Genomic DNA, 21879 nt, shown 5'->3' on the forward strand with positions numbered 1-21879 from the left:
ATTATGGCTCAAACTCGAGACTGTTTAAGTCGTTTGATCTTATTCCCGTGACAGCATCTAAGTTTTTTTGTTTACATACATCGGCAGACGACAGAACGGTAAAGACATTAACATTGAATCAACATACAAGCGATATACAGTCAAAGGAAATTAGAGAGGGAGTGGTTCTGACCACCTTCTCTTAACCTCGGATTTCCACCGAACGTCCTTGAGCTTTCCATCCATGCCGTAATCCCTTTCCATAACTTGGTTAATTCCTTCTTCTGAGTACCACCCGAATCCGATACAGAGGATACCTTCCTTGTTGATGTCAACATAAGCTGTTACACCACCTGGTAGCCAAAGGACAGCTGCATCTTGCATATCTACCATTTCTTCTTCCCCAAAGTAGACAGAGTTTTCAGGTAAGCTTCTCTTTTTTAAGGTTTCTGTACAGAGGTACACATAAGGTGTCTCACTGCTTTGTTTTGTTTCTTCACCATAGATTGGAGTTGCACTCACTTCAAACACCTTCCATGATCCTGTTAGCTCTGATGGTTGGATTCGCTTTCGCTGAGAGAACGGCTTCAAATCAAACTCCACATCACTGCTTTACAACAACAAAATAGGGGGAACTGTTAGAATTCCCATGGGAGGTAGAATCATGATACATCGTGCGCTCCAAAATATTTGATATATCGAGATATTGCTGATATATCAGTTCATGTCAGTTTGTTCATCGTGAGTGGCATCTGACCCACATTTTTATTATCGATAAGTGTGCCAAAAAACCCTCATTATCTGTATGTCAGGTTTACAAGGATTAAAGTATTTTTCTTTTAAATGCAAAAATAGCAGATTGGAGTATACAGAAGTATTTGTACCACCTTAGGTCATGGATATTAGCAGGACTGACCCACTGTTCTTCGTATACAGCAACCCTCATTATCTGTATGTCCGAACCACCATTACTAAATTCTATTGTATGCACGATCCGCAGTCTTTTGTGGCATCCTTTAACCAAGCACTGAAACATGAGGAACACACGATAAATGAGATTGATTTCACCTTGGAGCATTCACTTTAGAACAACATACTGATACTACCGTATCAGTCATCAAATTAGAAATCAACTTGTCTAGATTTGAAGCATAGATTCCTGTCATTTTTACTGTTGGATATAGAAAGTTGTCTAGCTTTGAAGCAATTGCCTCCTCCACAATAACAACATACTAACATATCAGTCATTGATCAAAACAAATAAAAAGTAAATTAAGGGTTAAGCATCAAATAGCCCTTAGGATTTCGATCAATCACTTAAAAGTCACCATTGGCTTGAAATTGCTTGGAGACCCGATGGATGGGAGTCTCCCCCATAGGAGCGAACTCATTCCAACATTCGTTTTTCGCAAAGCTAGAAACGGCAGCGACTTCCCGGTTGGTCATTTTGGAAGGTCCCCAATGATCAAGTTGAAGACTTTGAGTATTAGTGTAACTCTAGGATGTTGATGGTTCACTGAAATTATCTTAATATTTCCAGCCTATGACATTGTTTCTCTAATCAACCGATAAAATTCATCTCGCTGCAGGGCCATCAATAGAGGATCTATAGAAATTTTAGAATACTGCATGGAAGCTATTGTATCTTTAAACTTAGTTAACTATTAAAAATGGAGAGGCTATCAAATTAAGTTATCATGACCTAACCGTAAATGCATGAAACACCAACTTGTGATAATCAGGACAACATGAGATTTATCAGCAACAAGAATAACAAGGTCAAAGTAACCCATCATGAATCCCTACAAGATGCTCAAACAGGCCATGAAACACTAATTCCATGTTGCACTGTACCTTCACTTAATGTCCCAAAGATGAACATCTAACAACTAGTAATCCATCACGCGTGAGGTACTAGCAAAAAGTTATAGAAAACATTGTACAGGAATTTAAAATACCACAAATAGTTCACAATAGGTAGAATAGGAAATATTTGAGAAAGAAACTTTACTTGTTCAAATTTGAATGTTGGTGACAGAAAATATTTGGAATCATCTGGTTCACCAACTGGTATCTCAACTGGGCCTCTGGAATATGATCCATCCTGCAAACCAATAACAATCAAACTTCACGAACAAAATAGTAATTAGAAAATACATCATACATGAAAAACATGTGTAACAAAAAAAACATGAGAAAATTAGGTCGAGGACCAATTTTTATGTTGGTTTTTGTTAAAAAGAAATGGCAAGAAGTTTTTTGGTGCAAACCAGCCCTTACATAGGGAGTTGCAGGCCAAATTTTTTTTTTTATTCTTTTTGACAAATGAAAATTTGGTGTAAAAAGTTTGGACGAATTTTCTGGTAGATAACTATAAATGCTTAGGCTCCAAAATGCTAGAACTTAGAATTGTTTCGCTGAACATGAAATCTTGAACAGTAATTGACTCTTTCCCTGGATGCAAAAGTTGCAATATAAATTAATGCATCTGTAAGTGTACGAAAATCTGGAGCATGCAATTTAAGCAGACAAAATGAAGCATACAACCTACCTCAAAATAGACAAGGCCAGCTTCCATCCCCATAGTATCTTCTTCCATCAAATCACTTGACCCAAAATCAAAAGATTCAAACCTAGGCAAATCACGGCTTTTCATGCTTGTATCAACCATTTCACTTATAGGCAGAGAAACATCTCTGCTATCAGTTACTGTACTATTATCACTGCTTCCTATTTGATGTGGTATTTCACCATAAGGATTTAAAGTCACCCAATTAATTTTCCTTTTGATATGAGGGCTGCTACCTTCTGAAGGCATCAATTCAATGTGAGAAAGAGTGTAGCAATCATACAGATATTCATTTTTCTTTCCAACTTCAATTGGCTCCATTTCAGCAGTAATGGGTGAAAATACAGCTCCAACTCCCTCCCATATCCCACTGACACTACTAGAAAACGTATTCCACGCGGGCCTTATAACAGGTTCCTAAGAGAAAGGAAAAGATATCACAAATATTTAGAGGTTTCATATGTTTTTCTCATTGATAAATGGGTGAAGAAAATTTTGCAAGTTAATCCCTCTTCTCTATCCACTTTTTACCAACCAAAGCGGCCTAATCTTTGTATTTAGAGATTAATATGTATAATATCTTTAGACAAGGTACAAGTTACTTTTTTGCATTTCTGTTCACTCCTCTCCCTCATATTTTTCCTTTATTCTTAACTAAATTTGTTATACAGTACATAGACACAATAACTCTTCAGGTTTGATCACTTTCTAGTTAGGATATCTCAAATGAGTCAGATTACTTTTCTGTAACAAGCAATATTCTAAGACATCATATTCAACAAATAACTGGAGTTCACTAGGGTACAAAACAATATGTGCCTTGATTCCGAAACACTAAAACTGAAAAGTTCTCATGACTCGTTGACCTTGATCTAGTTTAATGAGTTTCACACCATATATGCTTCCGTGACGTTTGAGACTACCATCCGTGCTTGTCATTAAATCATTTATCTTCGGGGAAAATTTTACATTTTGCAAGCTAAGGTAACACATCTGAATTCCACATGAGAAGTAAGTTATCCAGGAACAACACCAAAAGAAGCACTGCAGAAAACTACTGAAACGAGAAGCAACGGGCCATGCTTAATTTTTATGCTCAATATTTTCTCACAGCGAGAGCCAAGCTCACTTTGGAGCAGTCTACTGATACAACAATTAACATCATAGAATCACGACATAACTCAAGACGGTGACCTATTTGTGGGCATCTACATTCACAAGAACTAACCTATTCATTTTCAATGATCCTTTTGACACATTAGGATGCAACCATAAGATGATGATTTAGATGAATAAATAGCCAAGGGTATTCTAGCCTCTCACTTTTGGATCTTTCATTCTTTTGTATGCATACAAGTCGTTTTTTCCTCAAAGCCAAGTCAATCGGTCGTGGTCATATTCACCATATCTAAAGTCTAGATGTTCCATTAAGAAGGGCTTGCCCAATCTGTTCAGTTAGTCATATGAATCAGTAGAACTTGGGGTTTCTCTTATTTGCTATTTGAGAAAAATATGCATTTTGGGTAGCTATTTTTGTTTTTCCGAATATATGCGATTTTAGTAGGTTATTGGATTATAATACACTATGAACCAGTGTCTTTAAAGTTTAAACAGTATCCCACCTAAGGCATGTGAGATTTATCACCCAACTGAAGGAGAAACATCACTCAAAATGCACAATTTCATCAAAATCCAAATTAGAAAAAAACCAACTTTCAAAAACCTAAGCAAAAGATAAGATTTTTGAATACCTGAGTCTGCAAAATGGTTTCTACTTCATTTAACATAGTTGCAGAAACAATAACCCTAGAATTCTTATCTCTCTTCTTGACATTTTTAACTCTCTTTCCTCTCTTCCTCCTCCGACTAGTACTCTGTTTCTCCGCTACTGATTCAACCAACTTGGCAAGCTCATTATCAACACTCCACACATTCTCCTTCTCTTTAACCTTAATTCGGCTGTCACCACTGTTGCTATTGCTTCTTTTCTGATTCTTTCTCTCTCTAGGGTTTTTCTTTCCTCCATGAAAGCTACAGGAAATACTAGGATAGAAACTTTGATGAGAAAAGCAAACCAGAGAAGTCGAATTTGAGAATGAGGAGAAATGACGAATTCGAAACCCTAGAAATGGTTGAGAGCTGGTGATGTTCTTAGAAGGTAGACAGAGAGAATTCATATTGAAAGCTATGATTTGGGTTTTATTTTCTCTCTCTAGGGTTTAATTACTTCTCTCTCTAGGGTTTAATTACTTCTCTCTCTGTTTCTTTCAGTTCATCTGGTGAGAATTTTACCAAGGGGAACGAAGGAGAAGAGTGGCCTCATCTTAGCGCGGGAACGTGGGCCGGGCGTCATAGCAACTCCACTCACAGCCTGTCTTATGCCGAAAAAACCATTTTTTCACACAATTTTCAGCCACATTTCAGCCTAAAAAATTCAGCTCGAAAATCTGAAAATGAATTTTCTCAATTTACTTAATAAAGTTCAATTAAAAAAACATTGATTACAACTAATAATTGATTAAACATGTAAAACTACTTAAATACGACTAAATAACTATAAAAATTTTAAGATAACTAGAAGGGGTTTCTTTGGTCTCGTGGTTGACCGTTGAACCAAGCTTCTCGCGCTGTTATAAGCATTCGTGCACCGTGTTCGTCGAGAGACCTAGCATCAATCCTCAATAAGTCTATCCCATATTGTCGGTTCTTGTGTTCCTTATGTGCTTGTAGATACTCTTGTTGAACCCGTAGGGTCTCTTGTTGAACCCGTACAACTTCCGTCAAAATTGTTGCTCTCTGTTGGTATTCTTCATCTCTTTTTTCCCAATATCCCTCATTCTGAGATTTTGAAGCAGTGGAATGTGTGGATGGTTCTCCAACTCTTGCATTTGCTTTGGCTTGTTTACGACCAATTGGTCTTTCCCTCGACGGATTGGTATTAGAATCTCTTTTGCTGGATGTTGTCTTTCCTAGCATGTCTGCCATTCACTTGTTGTGTGTCATCAAAATTTTGTAAACATGTTGGAACCTAAAACCTTTTCCTTGGTGATTTTTTTTATACATGTCCAGTGTTCTTTGTAACTGAAATAAACAAAAGGGCCGGTAATTATAAGGCCCAAAATGGGGAAGTTAAAGAGAATCAGGCCCAATACTAAATAATAATGAGGAAAAAACCCAGTAGGTAAAAATACAATTTTACCCTCCAAAATGAAATTTTCCGCCCAAATCAGCGTTCTGAACATTTCTGAACAATTCTTGGTTTGCTCTCGACAATTTTGTAAATTTCTGAACAAATCTTAGTTTGTCTCAACAATTTGTAAATTTTTGAACAAATTCGTTTTTGCTCAGACATTGTTTTGCCAAAATATTTCGCATTTTTTTCTTTTGCATTTTACATAGACAAACAAACACAAACATTTTGGCTACAACATTTTTCGATTTGTCTTGTGAAAAAATAAATGGTTTTCGCATTTTTTGTTTTGCTTTCGACATAAATATAAAGACTAAAGCATTTTTTATTTGTCCTTTACAAAAATTAAAATGTTATGCATATTATCCTTTGTATTTAACAAATCCGTTAACGAACAAATAATATTTTGACTAATACATTATATATGTTGTTAAGAACATAATTATATATGACGCCAACATTTTATAATAAGTCGGGACATTATTATAGATATTGTCAACATTTTATAACAACACAATGATATATGTTGTCAACATATAAGGGTAAAAATGGAATTATGAAAAAAATATGTTGCCTTGTTAACAACATAATTACATATGTTGTGAACATTTTGAAAAATGTTAAAAAAATGGGTTTTTTTGACATTATTATTTTTGAGTGGGTTTTTTTCTTATTAGGGTCTAGATTTTTGGGTTTTTCACTCATTTTTTCAAACAAGATATATAAGTATATATTATGAAGTGAAAAGATAGAAAAAAGAAATTAAAAAGTTTGAAACAATTACCCGGTCATAATCGTTTTCCCTGCTTTTTGGAACTTTATTTATTAGCCTCAAAGTAGATATAAAACTTTGACATTCCGAGCTTATCTCACTGAAACGAGATTTACAACTTCTAAGTGTGCGTTGAAACTTTGCACTCGCATTATATTCATCCGATATTTCTTGCCCAAAATACCTTATATTTTTGACAATTTCCGACAACCGCATCAAATGTGATTTTCAAATAACAATTAGTAAGTAAAATATCTTCATCTTACTTATACGGTTCCCGTTTAGTTATTTTTGTTGAAGTCGTCCCTTCGTGCACAGAAGAATCCTCAAATACTTCATAATCATCAACCCTTAATTGAGCCGACGGATAAGTAGAATTAGGGGACAACATTTCCATATAACTTTAGCCGTCGAATTCGTTAGTATCTAGTGGATCCATAGGAGAACAAATGAAAAGATGGAAAAAATTTGAAAGAGATTAAGGAGCGAAAGAAATTGAAAGATAGAAATAGAGTAGAGAGATAGAAATGGAGAGAAACAAGTGGGAGATGAAGTGAGAATGGGTTCAACCCCTATTTATAGGCGTTGGGGAGGGGTCCCTAACGGTCATGTTGGGGACGCTTCAGTCACCCCTAATGTTAGGGGCGACTCAAGCAGTCGGTTGGGGCTCCGCCCCAACCGACCCACATTGGAGCAAAGGGCTGAGGCCAAAATTTTGAAATTTTGGTCTCAGCCCGACTGTGCTTGGAGTTGCTCTTAATACATGAGCAATGCTATACCATAAGTCAAAGATTTCAGACCCACCTTAGAAGATAGAAGATGCTACAAAAAGTAGACTTAGTCTGGACCTAAATACAAATTAATTGTCTATCAAGAGTGAAAAGTACTTCAGAAGAGAGTTGATTCGAAAACATAGACCGTTGATTTTGTCTACGTCTGAGAGTAAAATTTGACTTGTAGCATCTTCTAACACTTACACCTAACCCTGCCACACCTTAAACGAGAAGAGTCACTGCGTAACATGGATACCATCTTCAGAGACATTTTAGACTAAGACCCTTAAAGGTCAATCTATAGGCCCTAAAATATTTTTATTCCAATCTTTCGTTTATACAACTTAAGTTCAATAAATTATTGATTTTCTACTTCTATTGAGAACCAAACCCCAGACCTCCTAGTTTTCCAATAGGTGTCCAATCACTACATAAGAAAGTGGTGGACATAAATTACAATGTTGCAACGTAGTTTAGTAAATAGAACATTAGTCAATACCGATAATAAAACTCACTTATGACTGAAAAGTTTTTACTCTCATGTAACCATTTTGAACAATATCTTACAAATCTTGGAATCCCAACAGTACATTTATTTAGACACACGATTGTTCATAGTTAAATCTTTTTAGCCTGGGTATTTATGGTTGTATTACATTGGTCGTCCTTTCTTACAAATTGTAGATTCATAAAAATGTAGAAAAAGAAAAATTGTTTGGTTTTCCATACCAATTGGTTAGAGATCAAATAGAAAATCACACTAACACAAGCAATAAGATCCAAATAATGAAATCAATTCAATTAACAAACTTCACTTATCATGCATATTCAGATAACAAATAATTTTCTCCTTCACCAACAAGGTAAGTGCTATTTTACTAAGATCTAGTACTAACCTTGAACCACAATTGGCATAGAGCTTCTCTTTATTTTCTTCTAATTTCTTCACAGTAGTCCAAGATGGACATGACTTCATGTGGAGAGACAACATCCAAGAACTCCTCATCCAATTCAAGTGCAGCCATGGAGTCAGGTGGAAGACAAATTGATGGCGGCCATCCCACCAATGGGCCTGACGGCCAACTCAATAACGGGCCCAACGGCCAAGATACTATATTAATATAAGTTACCAGTTTAGTATTTAGGGTTTCCATGTTTAGTGTCCTAGCAATCAAGGAAAGTATTATTAGTAGTTATCTTCTTTCTTTATTTGAGTCTAACTAGGAAAGTATAATCTCTATATAAGAGAAGTCCAGTCTGTCTTACAACATAGAATTGAATTATCAAATACAAAAACCCTTGATTGCATCTTCTTTGTTTACAGTTATTTCAGTTTATCTTTAGTTATTTATCGTTTCTTCTTTAGTTTTATTAATGAGTTCTATTACTTTTACGCTTCCGCAACAATCTACATCAGCTGGTATCAGAGCTTTAAAAATCTGGGAACAAAAGATGAAATTTTTTTCATGGATACATCTCTCCTTGAGTGTTGGAAAATTTTTCCACGTTTAGATTGGGATCCCTTTCGAGATTCAAAACAATTTTATGTTGATCGAAAATATCAAGAAAAAATCAATACCGTTTCCAAAATCCCTCTATTCGACGGTCAATATAATATAGATTTTTGGATTCAACAGATGGAGGATTGGTTCATAAACCAAGATGTTAGTGATGAAGATAAGGTTTTTGTCGTTGAACAACACTTATCTGAAAGAGTCTACGACAAATTCAACGAGATGCAATGGAGACTTGTTGATAAAGGAAACCCCTTCATTGATGATTGGAATCAACTGAAAAATATTTTTCGGTATGTTTTCCTTCCTTTGGATGAGTATTCTTCTTATGCCGACTCACAAATTGATTCTAGACGACAACCATCTCATATTCTCTCGACCACCATTTTTACCAAAGAAGTTCTTGACAAGATGAACAAAATTCTCACAATGGCCGAGGAAGAAGAAAGAGGTAATTTTTTTCATCAAACCTAAATCCTATTCGTGATATGAAGAAATTATGTTCCGACCAATTATTCGATTCATATGCAATTCCGGGAAAAGAAATCCTTATTTCGAATCACAAAATACTTCCGCATCAAATTATGTCGTCATTGGTGTTACCCCCTCATCATCATGAACTTATTACAAATTTTAGGTTTTATTCATGGAACCAATTGGAATGTATCGATCACATGTTCGATACAATGTCCCTTGATGAGGAGTCACCACTCACTACTAGTACTACGGGTGGTGGGCGAGCAAAGTCTATTCTAATTACTAAAGATGAGGAAGAAGTTGCCGAAACTTTATTTGCATTGGCGAGAATGATCCCTCATGATGACAAGTCTTTTATGAGCCAACTTGATCAACAATTTCTAGACGACAAAGAGATTCCAGTTCTTGCAGCTGAAGCTCTCGAGGAGACTGAGACGAAGTGTCACAAGACCCCTATCAGTAACCAAGGTATTAGTCTTCATTCAACTGTAGAAGAATCAGGTAGTAATGCAGAAAGGAACAAGTATTTGACAATTTCAACTGTTCTGGATCGATCCTCCGTTATTGGAAAGCATAAATTAGACCTAAGTTTGGGTTCCACAAGTCTACCATATCTTAATTCTTCTCCACTGGTCAAGAGTGAACATACTAATAATATACCAGTGAGCATAGACGTGGATGGTGTTACAGCCAAAGTATGTCAAGGGATTAAATCAACTCAGGCCAGGCAACATGAACCCTCCTGTGAACCGGAACCAGACTTGTGTCCGGTTACAAGTACTTGGTCAAGGCATAACCCAATTTCGGCTTTAGTTAACAGGGTTTATGTTCGTGATAGAGGTAACCCAATTTTTCGACCTTTATCTGGTCATCACTTATTTGACGGTGACAGAGTGTTTCACGCCGTTAATATCGAATCTGGTTCTGCTTTTTATTCATGCCGGTTGCAATCAGAGGCCGAAAAAGTTCTTGTTAATATGGATTTTGCTGGGGTCTTGAGAAATGTGGAGAGTTTCGAATATACTGTTCCAAATTTCTACAAAAGTCGTCAAATAGACTATGCACTGAAGCTGTTTGATAAAATGGGTGAATGGGGATGTAGTCCGACTGCGGATTCTCATCTGCTTCTTGTACAACGTCTCTATCACGTTGCTCGAATGAATTCTATTGGAATCGGGGAAGCTCTTTATAGGAAAGCTTACTATGTGTTCCTGAAAATTTTGTGTGGAATTGAAAAGATTATTCATGCTATGAAGCAGGTTGGTATCGTCCCTGGCGTCAAAACTTCTGACTTATTCATAGGGAAATTGTGTGGTTATGGACAAGCTGATAAGGCTACTTCTCTCTTTGATGAAGGAAAGAGAGGATGTTTTGATATGGTTTCTATAGTGTATACATTGGATCCAAGAATTATTGTAAAACCTGTTTTGAATGAGATGGGATTTGCTTTAGTTCAATTATATAGGACTGATGAAGATGCTGAATTATTTGAAGAAGCAAGGATTATACTTGAACAAGAGTGTCTCAATATAAGTCATACTATGAATCATCAAAACCTCGGCAAGAGAAACATTCGGCGAGCCGAGCTTATTTTTAAGTTGAAGAAACTCATGGTTGAATTTCCCATCGAGAGAAATGTAGTGTTTATAATTTTTTTCTTCAAACTAAAAGATGACGGGCGTTCTCGGAATTTATTGGTCGTTTGTACGTTGGTATCGCTTTTGCAAGTATCTTGTCAATATATGAGTCAGCTTATAGTTGATAATATGATCACTACTGGTCTTCTTCAACTTTTCGGCAAATCACGAGCAAAGTGGGAACTAAGGATTGCCTTCCATGTCGCCGACATCTACTCGTTTTGTCTGGCAGAGCCAATTTACGAAGACACCAACTTGGGGACAAGTTGTTCCACAACGGGGGAGTATGATGGCGGCCATCCCACCAATGGGCCTGACGGCCAACTCAATAACGGGCCCAACGGCCAAGATACTATATTAATATAAGTTACCAGTTTAGTATTTAGGGTTTCCATGTTTAGTGTCCTAGCAATCAAGGAAAGTATTATTAGTAGTTATCTTCTTTCTTTATTTGAGTCTAACTAGGAAAGTATAATCTCTATATAAGAGAAGTCCAGTCTGTCTTACAACATAGAATTGAATTATCAAATACAAAAACCCTTGATTGCATCTTCTTTGTTTACAGTTATTTCAGTTTATCTTTAGTTATTTATCGTTTCTTCTTTAGTTTTATTAATGAGTTCTATTACTTTTACGCTTCCGCAACAATCTACATCACAAATCTCCATATCCATACTCCCTCCTCCTTCACGACCAGGAAAAGATGAAACCTTCCCACTACATTTATTACCAAACCCAGTTCGAATCGCCACTGCTTTCCCCTACCCAAACTCACATCCATACAGATCAAACCTCGGCGAACTTCCTATCATCACATTAAACTGAGACACAGTTCCTGCCTGATATATAATCGGAGTCTTCATCCATTTTTCAACGAACTCTCGAATTTTCCTATACCATTCACAGCCTCATGTAACAGCTTCGCCGCCCACCCAACACTGTGATTAAGTAACTCTCGGACTGTGGTGCTTCCGGCCACTGCTTCATTACAGTTGCCAAAGTAGTCGAAAGATAATGGTGGGTTTAACCTCAATCTGTTATCAATGGCAAGTCTGCAACTTGTCTTCTGATCATAAGGTAAACGCTGAGCTCTGGTAATAGTCTTCCATATCAAAGCAGCTAAAGCTTGGAACGACGAAATCTTATTATCAATGAAGTTGCATTCTTTGTTTGCTTTTAATTTGAGTTTAGCAATAGATTCTTGTGAGAAATGAAACATTCTCTCCCTAAGAAACTCTGGTTTGTACCTATCTATAAACTGATTGTAGTGAGAAAAAGGAAGATTAATTATCTTATTAGTATCATTCAAAAAGAAACGTTTAGTAATGGGTGGATGTGAAATTGATTCTACTTTCCCATTTGATCTACAAATTTCAGCCCATGAATTTAAAAAATGACAAAATGAAGTACCATCACCAATTACATGATTAAAACTGCAACCAATGAATAAACCATTAACAAGCTCTGTTACCTGTATGGTTAGAAAAGGGATAGTATGACTGTCATGACCTACTTTCGGGTCAACGATAGCGAAAAAAGATTCGACGATAGGTGGGACATCCACCGGAGAAAGAACGTCGGATATTGTGATTAATAGATAAGAAGTTATAATATGAATTGTGAGAACTGAGAAGTACTGGATCATGATGAGATACATGGGATCATACCCATAAGTTGTTAAGAATTAGTTATAAGTTTGTTAGTAGTTAAAAGTCAGTTAGAGAGTTAGGTAAAGTTCTGTTTTTCCCATGTTGTTCCCTCTCTACTGCTCCAATGTTGTTCTGTGACAATGTTTCTGCATTGTCTTTGGCTTCAAACCCAGTTTTTCATTCCAAAATTAAGCATCTAGCTTTGGACTTTCATTTTATTAGGGAATTGGTTGCTTCTCGAATGGTTCAACTTCAATATATTCCTACAGTTGCTCAACCAGCAAATACTCTCACAAAAGCTTTACCTGGCCCAAGGTTTCATCTCCTCAAAACCAAATTGAAGGTTTGTTCTACAAATACCTCCAATTTGAAGGGGGATAATAGATAAGAAGTTATAATATGAATTGTGAGAACTGAGAAGTACTGGATCATGATGAGATACATGGGATCATACCCATAAGTTGTTAAGAATTAGTTATAAGTTTGTTAGTAGTTAAAAGTCAGTAAGAGAGTTAGGTAAAGTTCTGTTTTTCCTTCTCTATATAAACTTGTACTTTCTCTTAAATCAATAATGAGAATCGAATTCAACTATTTACTTCTTCTCTGAAAAACAATGGAATCAACGAAAATTACTTCCCTGTCAATCAACTCCATGGGAAATGCAATTCCTATCAAACTTCAAGCTGATAATTACTTAGCATGGAAATCAATGTTTCTTCCTATCCTAAAGAAATATAAGGTTCTAGATCTAATCGATGGAACTAGACCTTGTCCTGATCAATATATAGATGCAGCTAGAGAAATCATAAATCAAGATTACATAGATTGGATCGATGAAGATCAAACTCTTTTGATATGGATTAATTCCACTCTTTCTGATTCAGTAGTACCTTATGTTGTTGGAACAACAACCTCAGCTCAGTTATGGCGAAATCTCGAAGAATCATTTGCTACCTCTTCAACAGCTCACATCCTTCAACTTGAAAGACAATTACGAGATTGTAAGAAAGATAATGATATAATTCATATTATAACTTCTTATCTATTAGTGATGCCATCGGCGACAGCGTAAATGAATTCGACTCCTTGAGGTTTACAGTCTAGAAGAACAGAGTAAGAAGGTGGGTCGTCTTGTTTTTGTGTTGTGAGACGAAAAGAAAGAGGGAAGAAGTGAGAGAGTGTGAGAGAGAGTGAGTTTTGAAGTTGATCAAGAATGGTTGGAATTGGGTTTGGATTTTCTAATGAGGGTAAGGGTTTGTGGAAGAGAAGACCCCATTGAATGTGATGAGCAGAAAGCATAGCAAGGTCCCATGGTGTCAAATAGCTTGATTGTTTCAGAGTTGCTGCTTCTGATGGGATGGTATTTGGTTTAATGGTGCATTTTGAGACATGGCGAACTTTGCAATCAAGGGGTGTTGATTGATGATGAGAATGATTGTGGCTCATTATGTATGGATTTAAATAACTCCCAAAAACAATATATTGAACCAAATATGGTGGCTTTTTCAGTGCCCAGATTTGATGAGGATAAGATGAAGAGGGGGAATGAGAAATATAAACTAAAAATGGCCCAAATAAAAATGAACCTCTTCAACAAAAAATATAAGAAATGGCCCCTCCTCTTGGGAATCCAAAAGTATGGTCCCGCATCCAAAATATTCTTGGGAAATGTTAAATGCAATGGTCATTTTTTTTTTATAGTTACTCCCATCTTGTTTGACTTGAACAAAAAAAAGTTACTACTTCTGATGTGAGTGTATACGTATGACAAAAATTTAGAAGTTCTCTAAAATCTTCGAACTACTTTGACCAATTATATAGGAGTTACGAAAATAATTTTGTTTTAAGTCTAAAAATGGACTGTCAAACCAAAAAAAAAGTCTAAAAATCGACTAGTTTATTATTTAGTCCTCAATTTTTATCCATCTCTTCGGACAACTACCTATTGTAACCTTCGACCATTATCATTTTCGACCACCGCAACCACTATTTTTCGCTATCTCATCTCTCCTCTTTCTCTTTTTTCCTTTCTCTCCCCTCTCTTACTCCTCTCTTCCCCTCCCCCTCTCACTCTTCTCTCCCCAGTCCCCTCTCTTTTCTATCTCTCTGTTTCGGCGCATCAGCACAACTGATCTGGTTTGACAGAATCCCCAAATTATATCAGGTTTCACCCTAATTTGGAGGATTCTCCTGAAAAGATAGGTGGAGAGAGAGACGCCGAAGAAATGGTAGAGGTGGTGCCAGTTGAAAGTGGCGGTTGAAGGAGGAAGGAGACAAAGACTAAAGGTAAAAATATAATATTCGATATTTTGACTCAAAATAAAGTCGTTCCCTAAGTCAACCGCCATGAAAATATTTTGGATGCCCTCCAGTTGCAGCAAACTGGTTTTCTAGTACAAAATTTGGATAAAAAAGTTTCGTTTCCCCCAAACCTCAGCCCGCTCCTCTTCACGCTATTAAGAATCGTTGATAGGCCACCATCAACAACACCTTAAATTCTTTTCAGATCTTCTTCTGCCTCACATCTGGCCACCACCACCTCCAACCGCCATTTTGTCCTCTCTCTCTCCCACTCTCTGTTTTGGTGAAGGTATGCTTCATTTCACCCCTTTGCTTGAATAGAGAGGACGTCGAGAGAAAGAGAATAAAATGGTGGTGGTGGTGGTGGTACGAAAGAGATAAATAAATAAAAGAAGTTAGAATTCCAACCACACCAAATGACAAAAGGGAGGGTTTGGAGAAGAACAAAATCTCCACCCAAATCGTGATTCCTTTGGATTGACATAAGCCAGTTTCATTTAAAAAGTAACATAGATAATAAGACGTTTGAAAAGAAATTTTATTCTAGTTTCATTTAAAAACATAGCCAATTATTTTCAGTTTGCAATAAAGAATGTAAACAAATGGGTTTAAGAAAATCTGCATTAACAACAACATCCCTAACTTGATGCATTTATTTGAGAGGATAAATCTAAGGCCCAAAAACACAGCCCAAATAGGAAATCCAACCCAATAGGGATTTATATTTCAAAAAAAACCCAAAATGTTAGATTACCTCTCTATCCCTCCAAAAGAAATTGTTCCCTCTCTTATCCCTCACACATTTCCCGCCAACACACCCAGCCTTTCTCTTTCTCTCCCTGACTTTGATTAGACACAACACACATCCCTCTCTTGGCTTCCGCGCTCTCTCTCTCTCTCTAACTTGAAATCCTATCTTCTCCCTCCATCAAAACGTTTCATCTCTATCTCTCTCTCTATTTCGATCAAACTCTCTCTCTTCATTCATACCGGCGCATCTCTATCTCTCTCTCTGTCTCTTTTTCAAGCGAAATCCCTCAGCCATTAACGCCTCTAAGAGTCCAAACGTTACAGCCGAATCTCTCTCAACCAAACCTATTTAAGCAACCGGATCTCATCTTTTTTCTCTCTATTTCTCTCTGTTTCAACGAATCTCAAGCTTCTTTCTCGATTTCTCTCTCTTCCAAAAACAGGTACGTCTCTGTTCTTCCTCTAACTCTTGATCCTCTCTCTGTTGTTGGTAAATTATTAGGATTGTTGGAACATTTTTGGGGTTTCTTGTTTCACATCTGTGGGTTTTGGTACAGATTTAGGGGTGTTTGAAAATTTGGGGGAGTTTTCAAACAATTAGGGTTTATGATTTCAAGTTTAGTAGTCTGATCTATAGTCTGTGATAAATCATTTTGGGTTGTTTTTCGAAAAAGTTTTAGGGTTAAGTTGCTCTAAAGTTTGTGATAAAACATTTTGGCTGTTGTTTTGTGATTTCGGAACCATTTGGGTGTTTATGGTTCTTCATCAAGCTTCTAGGTTAGTTTTGTTTTAACATTTAGGGTTGTGATCCGAAAGTTAGGGTTTGTGTGGAGACATTTAGTACTTTGTCTTTGTTTTTTGGGGGTCTGTCTTTGTTTATGAAGTGCATGATTTGGTTTATCATTGTGGGTTGTGTTGAAGAAATGTTGGATTATGTTCAGACATTTTGATAGTTGTTAGTGATTTCGAAAGCATGCATCTACACATAAAGGTCATTTGGGTGTTTATGATACTACATCAAGTTTCTAGGTTAGAGTTGTTTTAACATTTATGTTTCTGTGGAGAAATTTAGTCATTTGATCAAGATTTATGGGTTGTTGATTAACAGAATGTTTTTTCTTTAACATTCATGGTTGTGAAAAAAAAAACTAGTATATGTTTATACATTTTGGTTGTGTAGATACATTCTGCTTTTGTTTGTCTTTGTGTTTGTTTGAAACATATGAACTTTTGCAGACAATCCCAAGATGGCTAAAACTAACACAAAGAAAGGAGATGGTGCTGATAAGAAACAACAGACTCCTGTGAGGGCTAGCCCCAGGAAGAGACCTGCTGAAGAGGCATCAAATGCTGGGCCGAGCAAAAAAGGCAAGAAAGTTGCCAGCCCCGAACAAGCAAAGGTGTGTTATTGTATAAACATTTTTTCAATGTTCTGACAATAATGTTTGTGTTCTCACATTTCTTACAATTGTTATGCATATTTGTTTGTGTGTTAACATTCTGTAAAATGTTGCTTCAGTTATTGATCTGTCATTATTGTGTAGAGGCCTATGCTTATTGTGTAGACACATTAAACAATGATCTGCCATTACTTATTGTGATGAAGCATTAAGTTTACTGTTGAACATTTTGTTGAATGCCCTGACATTTCTGTTATTGTTTCTGTGAAGCACCGTGGGTTTACTTCAAAGGCGAGAGTGGACAAGGTGGAGCCTCAACCAAAACCAACAGAGGCTAAAGAGCAGAAGAAGAAAGCTGCTTTCAATTACAAATGTAACTTCAAAGCAGTTTTCAAGGTGGCGCGGGAATTGCAGTTATATATTACTGAAGAGAAAAAGGAGATGTTGCTTTCTTCACCATTCGGGGCCTTATTTAAGGCAGTGACCAGTTTTAGTTTCCGAACAGAGAATGTGATGGAGAAGCCGAACAAAGCCATCTATGATCTTCTGTACTGCTATGACAAACAGAGCCAAGCCTTCAACATCGGAGGGAAGTTGATTCAGTTCACTCCCGGAGATGTTGCTTTGTTGTTGGGAGTCCCAATGGAAGGACAAATATATGATGCATTCCCAACCAATGTCACCATAGATGTGGCTAAGGACCAGTTTTTGAGCAAGTATTTCAAAGACTGTATTGTTGAGGGAAAGGCTGCATCTTTTGGGGGTCCCAGCATCGAAAAGGCTTTGCATGTGGCTGCAAGAACAAAGGCTCCAGCCATTGAGTTCTTGAAACTATGGATTATGTACATGGCAGCCACATTCCTGTTTGCTTCAGCTGCCGGCTCCTCGGTTGTCGGGAGTTTTTATCACAATCTCCAAACGGAGAGAATGATGAAAAGAGTTTCATGGGCGAGAGCTATTCACTCCTACATGATGGAGAGAATAAACAAGCACTCGGAAGACCCGGCAAAAGCTTCAGGATGCCTGACTCTTCTCCCCGTAAGTATTCATAACCATGCACTTAAATGTTTCATAATTTCTTATAGTGATAAAAGTCAAATTAGTGTGCTCTGACATTTTCTTAAATGTTTCATCATTCTTTTGGGGCTTCTGTAATGCTGAAACATTTTGGAGAATGTTTGGGCATGTTATAAAATGTGTTTACATTTCTTATGGTGATAAAGAAAAACAGTACTGACCTAAGAGTGTTTAATTTCTTTGCAGTACTGGTATTGCATGCACACCAGGATCCATGAGGACCTGGTTGGAGAAGTAGGGGTCAGTCCTAGAATAGCTCGATGGATGATCGAGCCATTCTTCCTTAAAGGACTGGAAGAAGAGCTGGAAAGCATTACAGAAGAGCAGGTAATTTGTTTTAACATTTCTTATAATGTCTCGGTTATTTAAACTAATGTTCTAACATAACTGATGTCTGAGTGACATTTTAACAAATGTTGGAACATTTCCAAGAATGTTGGAACATTTAATTAAGTGCATGTGTTTTTTTAAGAGGTGTTGAGATAATAACCTTATGTATCCCTTCTTGTAGGTGAAGGTGGAGTTGGTGGCGGAGTCTGTGGAAGAGGAAGAGTTGTTAAAGTTCACGGAGAGGGTGGTGGAGGAGATGAATGAGGAGGAAGTAGAAAAGTTGAAGGAGGAAGTGGAGAGGTTGAGAGAAGAAAATTTGTTGGTTAAGAGAGAGTGTGAGATGGTTAAGAGAGAGAGTGAGATGGTTAAGAGAGAGAGAGAAGTATTAAAAGAGGAGTTGGAGAGGATGAAGAGAGAGAGAGGAGAGAAAAATGATGTATTGGAATTTGATTTTGGTGTAGGAGGGGAGGTGGATGTTAGAGACGAGGTTGGTAGAGAGTTGGTGACTGTTGGAGAGGAGGTGGAGGGTGGAGAGGTTAGACAAGAGGTGGAGAGTGGAGATGGTGGAGAGAAGATAGTGGAGCAGGAAGTAGCCCAAGAAAATCCGGAACAAGTAAACGTAGAACCCAGCATCGAAAAAGAAAGTGATGCCGAAGCCCAAACTGAAGGAGCAGAAATAGACGACAATAAGGGTAAGAAGGCAATTTCTGATGAGTCGGTAAGGGGTCAATCTTCCGGAGAGGGCCAAAACCAGGAGCAGAAAGTGAGACAAGTTGCTGGGTCAAGTGAGTAAATGCTCACGCAAATCTTTACTTCTGTTGACATTCCTGTCTTTGCTTGATTAGAATTTGGAAATGTTGGAGCAAATACCAGAATGCTACAACATTTGAGATACTGTTATAAAAAGTAATGAATATTGTCTTTGTTTAGATTAAAGTTGGTTTTATTTCTAGTTTATTTTTTTGAAGCAACGTATTAACTTGTGTGCAATCTATCTATCTTCTCTGAAATTCTTACTTACTTGTCAGATGATTGGTATGAACATAAATTGTTCCGCCATCGTTACAAGTTTTTTGATAAACGGTAAGTAAAAGAGTTCTATCGTACTCCCACGATGTCTTTTACCACGACAATTGAAGACTTTCTTTTACCACGAACGAACGACAATAGACTGGTCGGCTAAGTAATAAATAAGAAACAAACAAGTAAGTGTTCTTCTCCCACATAAATACGTAAAATGTTTGAACATACGTGCTAACGTTTATATATATTGATCGAGAATTGGATAATAATTTATGTTAAGATTTGGTTTTCTATCGAATGTTGACTAGTTAAACGTGTGGTGGTGGGAACAGGTGAAAAGCATTTTCCAAGTTTTTTCAATGTAGGTGAAAATGAGAAGGAAGAAGTTGACTTTCAGCTGACTTGGCCTTCAGCTTTCTTTTCAGAGGTTTGCGAAGTGGCAAAAGTATATGAGAACTATGAGATCGTGGAGAACGAAAGTTCTTCTGAAGACGATTTTGTAGATAAGCCAAAGGTTGAAACGGCTGAAGTTGTGGAAAAGAAAGATAAAAACAAACCAAACTCTTTGGTTAAGAGGGTTAAAACACAGCCAAGAACCCGAACCATGACCGAGAAAGCAAAGCAACTCGAGAAGAAAAAACCAATTAATGTAGATGAAATTGTAGAGTTGGGAGGTGGAAGGTCAGCAGCAGAGGAGGAAGGCCAGAAGCTAGGTAACTGGAAAAGAAGCCCGGTGTGGAAGAAGTTGAAGGAAGAAGAAAAGGGCCTGTTGGAAGAATTCATCAGGAAAAGTGACAAAAGGTACGAGAAAGTTACTGTAATCTTCATGCATTTACAGTTATGTTCGCACATTATAGTTTGTGTTTATGCATTTATATCTGCTTACTGTACTGTCCATGCATTATCACAAATGTCATAACATTAGCAACTGTGACACTTGTTTTTTCAAATGTTGCAGCACGAAAGTCTGGTTCAGTAATGGGATCAACGACATTTGTGGGAAGCAGCTAGATATGTTGATGATGAATCTGGAGTGCGACTCACAAGTTATTAACTGGGCGAGTTCGTTCGTCACTAATCACGAGGATTTGAAAGAAAAGAGTGTCCTATGTCTACCATCAGAAATCTATGTGAGTTTAGTGATTAGAATGTTTTCCTATCATCATCTTTTATATGAGTGAACATTTTAATAACTTTGTGTATGTTCTACAGACGATGATCAAGTCCGAGGTCAACCAACCTTCTATCGAAAGAATGCTCAACCGTACGTTGAGTAATAATGCTGGGAAACCGGAGATCTTATTTGTGTGTGCACCTATCTGCCATGGGGGGCACTGGACACTATTGGTATATAATATATTTCTCCATCGGTGGACCCATTATGACTCAATGTCATTTGATAAGAAGAATGCCAAGGAGTGTTACGAAAATGCCCGGGAGTACGCGGCATATATTGAGGATGTAATGGAAGAGGTGGGATTCACAATGTATGGAACCCAACAAAGATATGCTGATGTTCTTGGGGAGCCAGAATTCCCAACTCAGGGAGAAAAGTAAGTGTTTTCAAACTTTATTTGTTCCCAACATTAAGATGCATGCTTTAATTAGTATGAAAATGTTCAAACATTTCGCAAAATGTTTAACAAAAGCCTCTTATGTTTTCATACAATTGATAAAAAAACACGTCATTTAATATAATGTTTCTGTTTTGTGTGGGAATGTAGAAACATTATTGGTTATGCTTTAACATTCCATTTGTGTCTTGAACAGTCCGGATTGCGGTCTATTTGTTATTTTGAAAATTGAAGAGCTAGTCCAAGACTGCATGACTACTGGACCCAAACAGCGTACAAAAAACCCAGATTGGGTCTCCCGGGCACAAAGGAAGAGGGCTAAGATCACGCACAATATATTGAAGGAGAACACAATATCTTGGAGGATGGGCCGATGTTGAAAGTGTGGTTGCCGTGAATATTTTTTTGTTTGGTGAAAGATCTTTTAATAAAAAATGAAGTAGTTGTTGAGGTAACGGGTTATGTTCGCTAAACCCGAAACCACTTCATTCTTGATTAGATTAAAAACAATGATGGTTTGTAAAATTATTTTGTGAGGTTAACGACATACAATGATTTTGGATGGGATATTTATGTTAAAACTAAAGGAAGTAAATTTGAATATATTATTATTTTTCTTCAACATCATGTGTGACATACATTGTCCCCTTAAAGTTTGTTTCAGGAAAGAACATACACAGACATGTTAGAACATTCCTCTTAATGGTTGGACATATGGACAAATGTCTCGGGAAATATGTAATACTGAACCTTCATTGTCTAGAATGTATTCACTAAACTTCATAATGTGGACACATTGTAAATAATAGCTAGACATGTAGTAATTCATTCACTGAACATTTTGTAGAATGTTATCACATATTC

General features: G+C 36.9%; 1 protein-coding gene and 1 pseudogene across 1 annotated transcript; both read right to left on the minus strand.

Annotated features, from left to right (window-relative positions):
• Positions 1-4: 4 nt before the first annotated feature.
• On the minus strand, positions 5-4989 carry LOC147569747 (dihydroorotate dehydrogenase (DUF3598)). Its single transcript, XM_086656264.1, has 5 exons — positions 4300-4989; positions 2531-2965; positions 1991-2083; positions 867-1006; positions 5-586 (listed from the first exon to the last, which is right to left on the minus strand). Exons 1-5 carry the CDS (start codon positions 4723-4725, stop codon positions 151-153), a joined length of 1530 nt encoding a protein of 509 aa, XP_086512390.1. The 5' UTR covers positions 4726-4989; the 3' UTR covers positions 5-150.
• A 3220-nt stretch (positions 4990-8209) lies between these two features.
• On the minus strand, positions 8210-14260 carry LOC147569748 (uncharacterized; annotated as a pseudogene).
• Positions 14261-21879: the final 7619 nt, after the last annotated feature.

Source organism: Eschscholzia californica, unplaced genomic scaffold, assembly GCF_041429995.1.
Source record: "Eschscholzia californica isolate CP2 unplaced genomic scaffold, dmEscCali1.0.p SCAF_1, whole genome shotgun sequence".
NCBI lineage: Eukaryota > Viridiplantae > Streptophyta > Magnoliopsida > Ranunculales > Papaveraceae > Eschscholzia > Eschscholzia californica.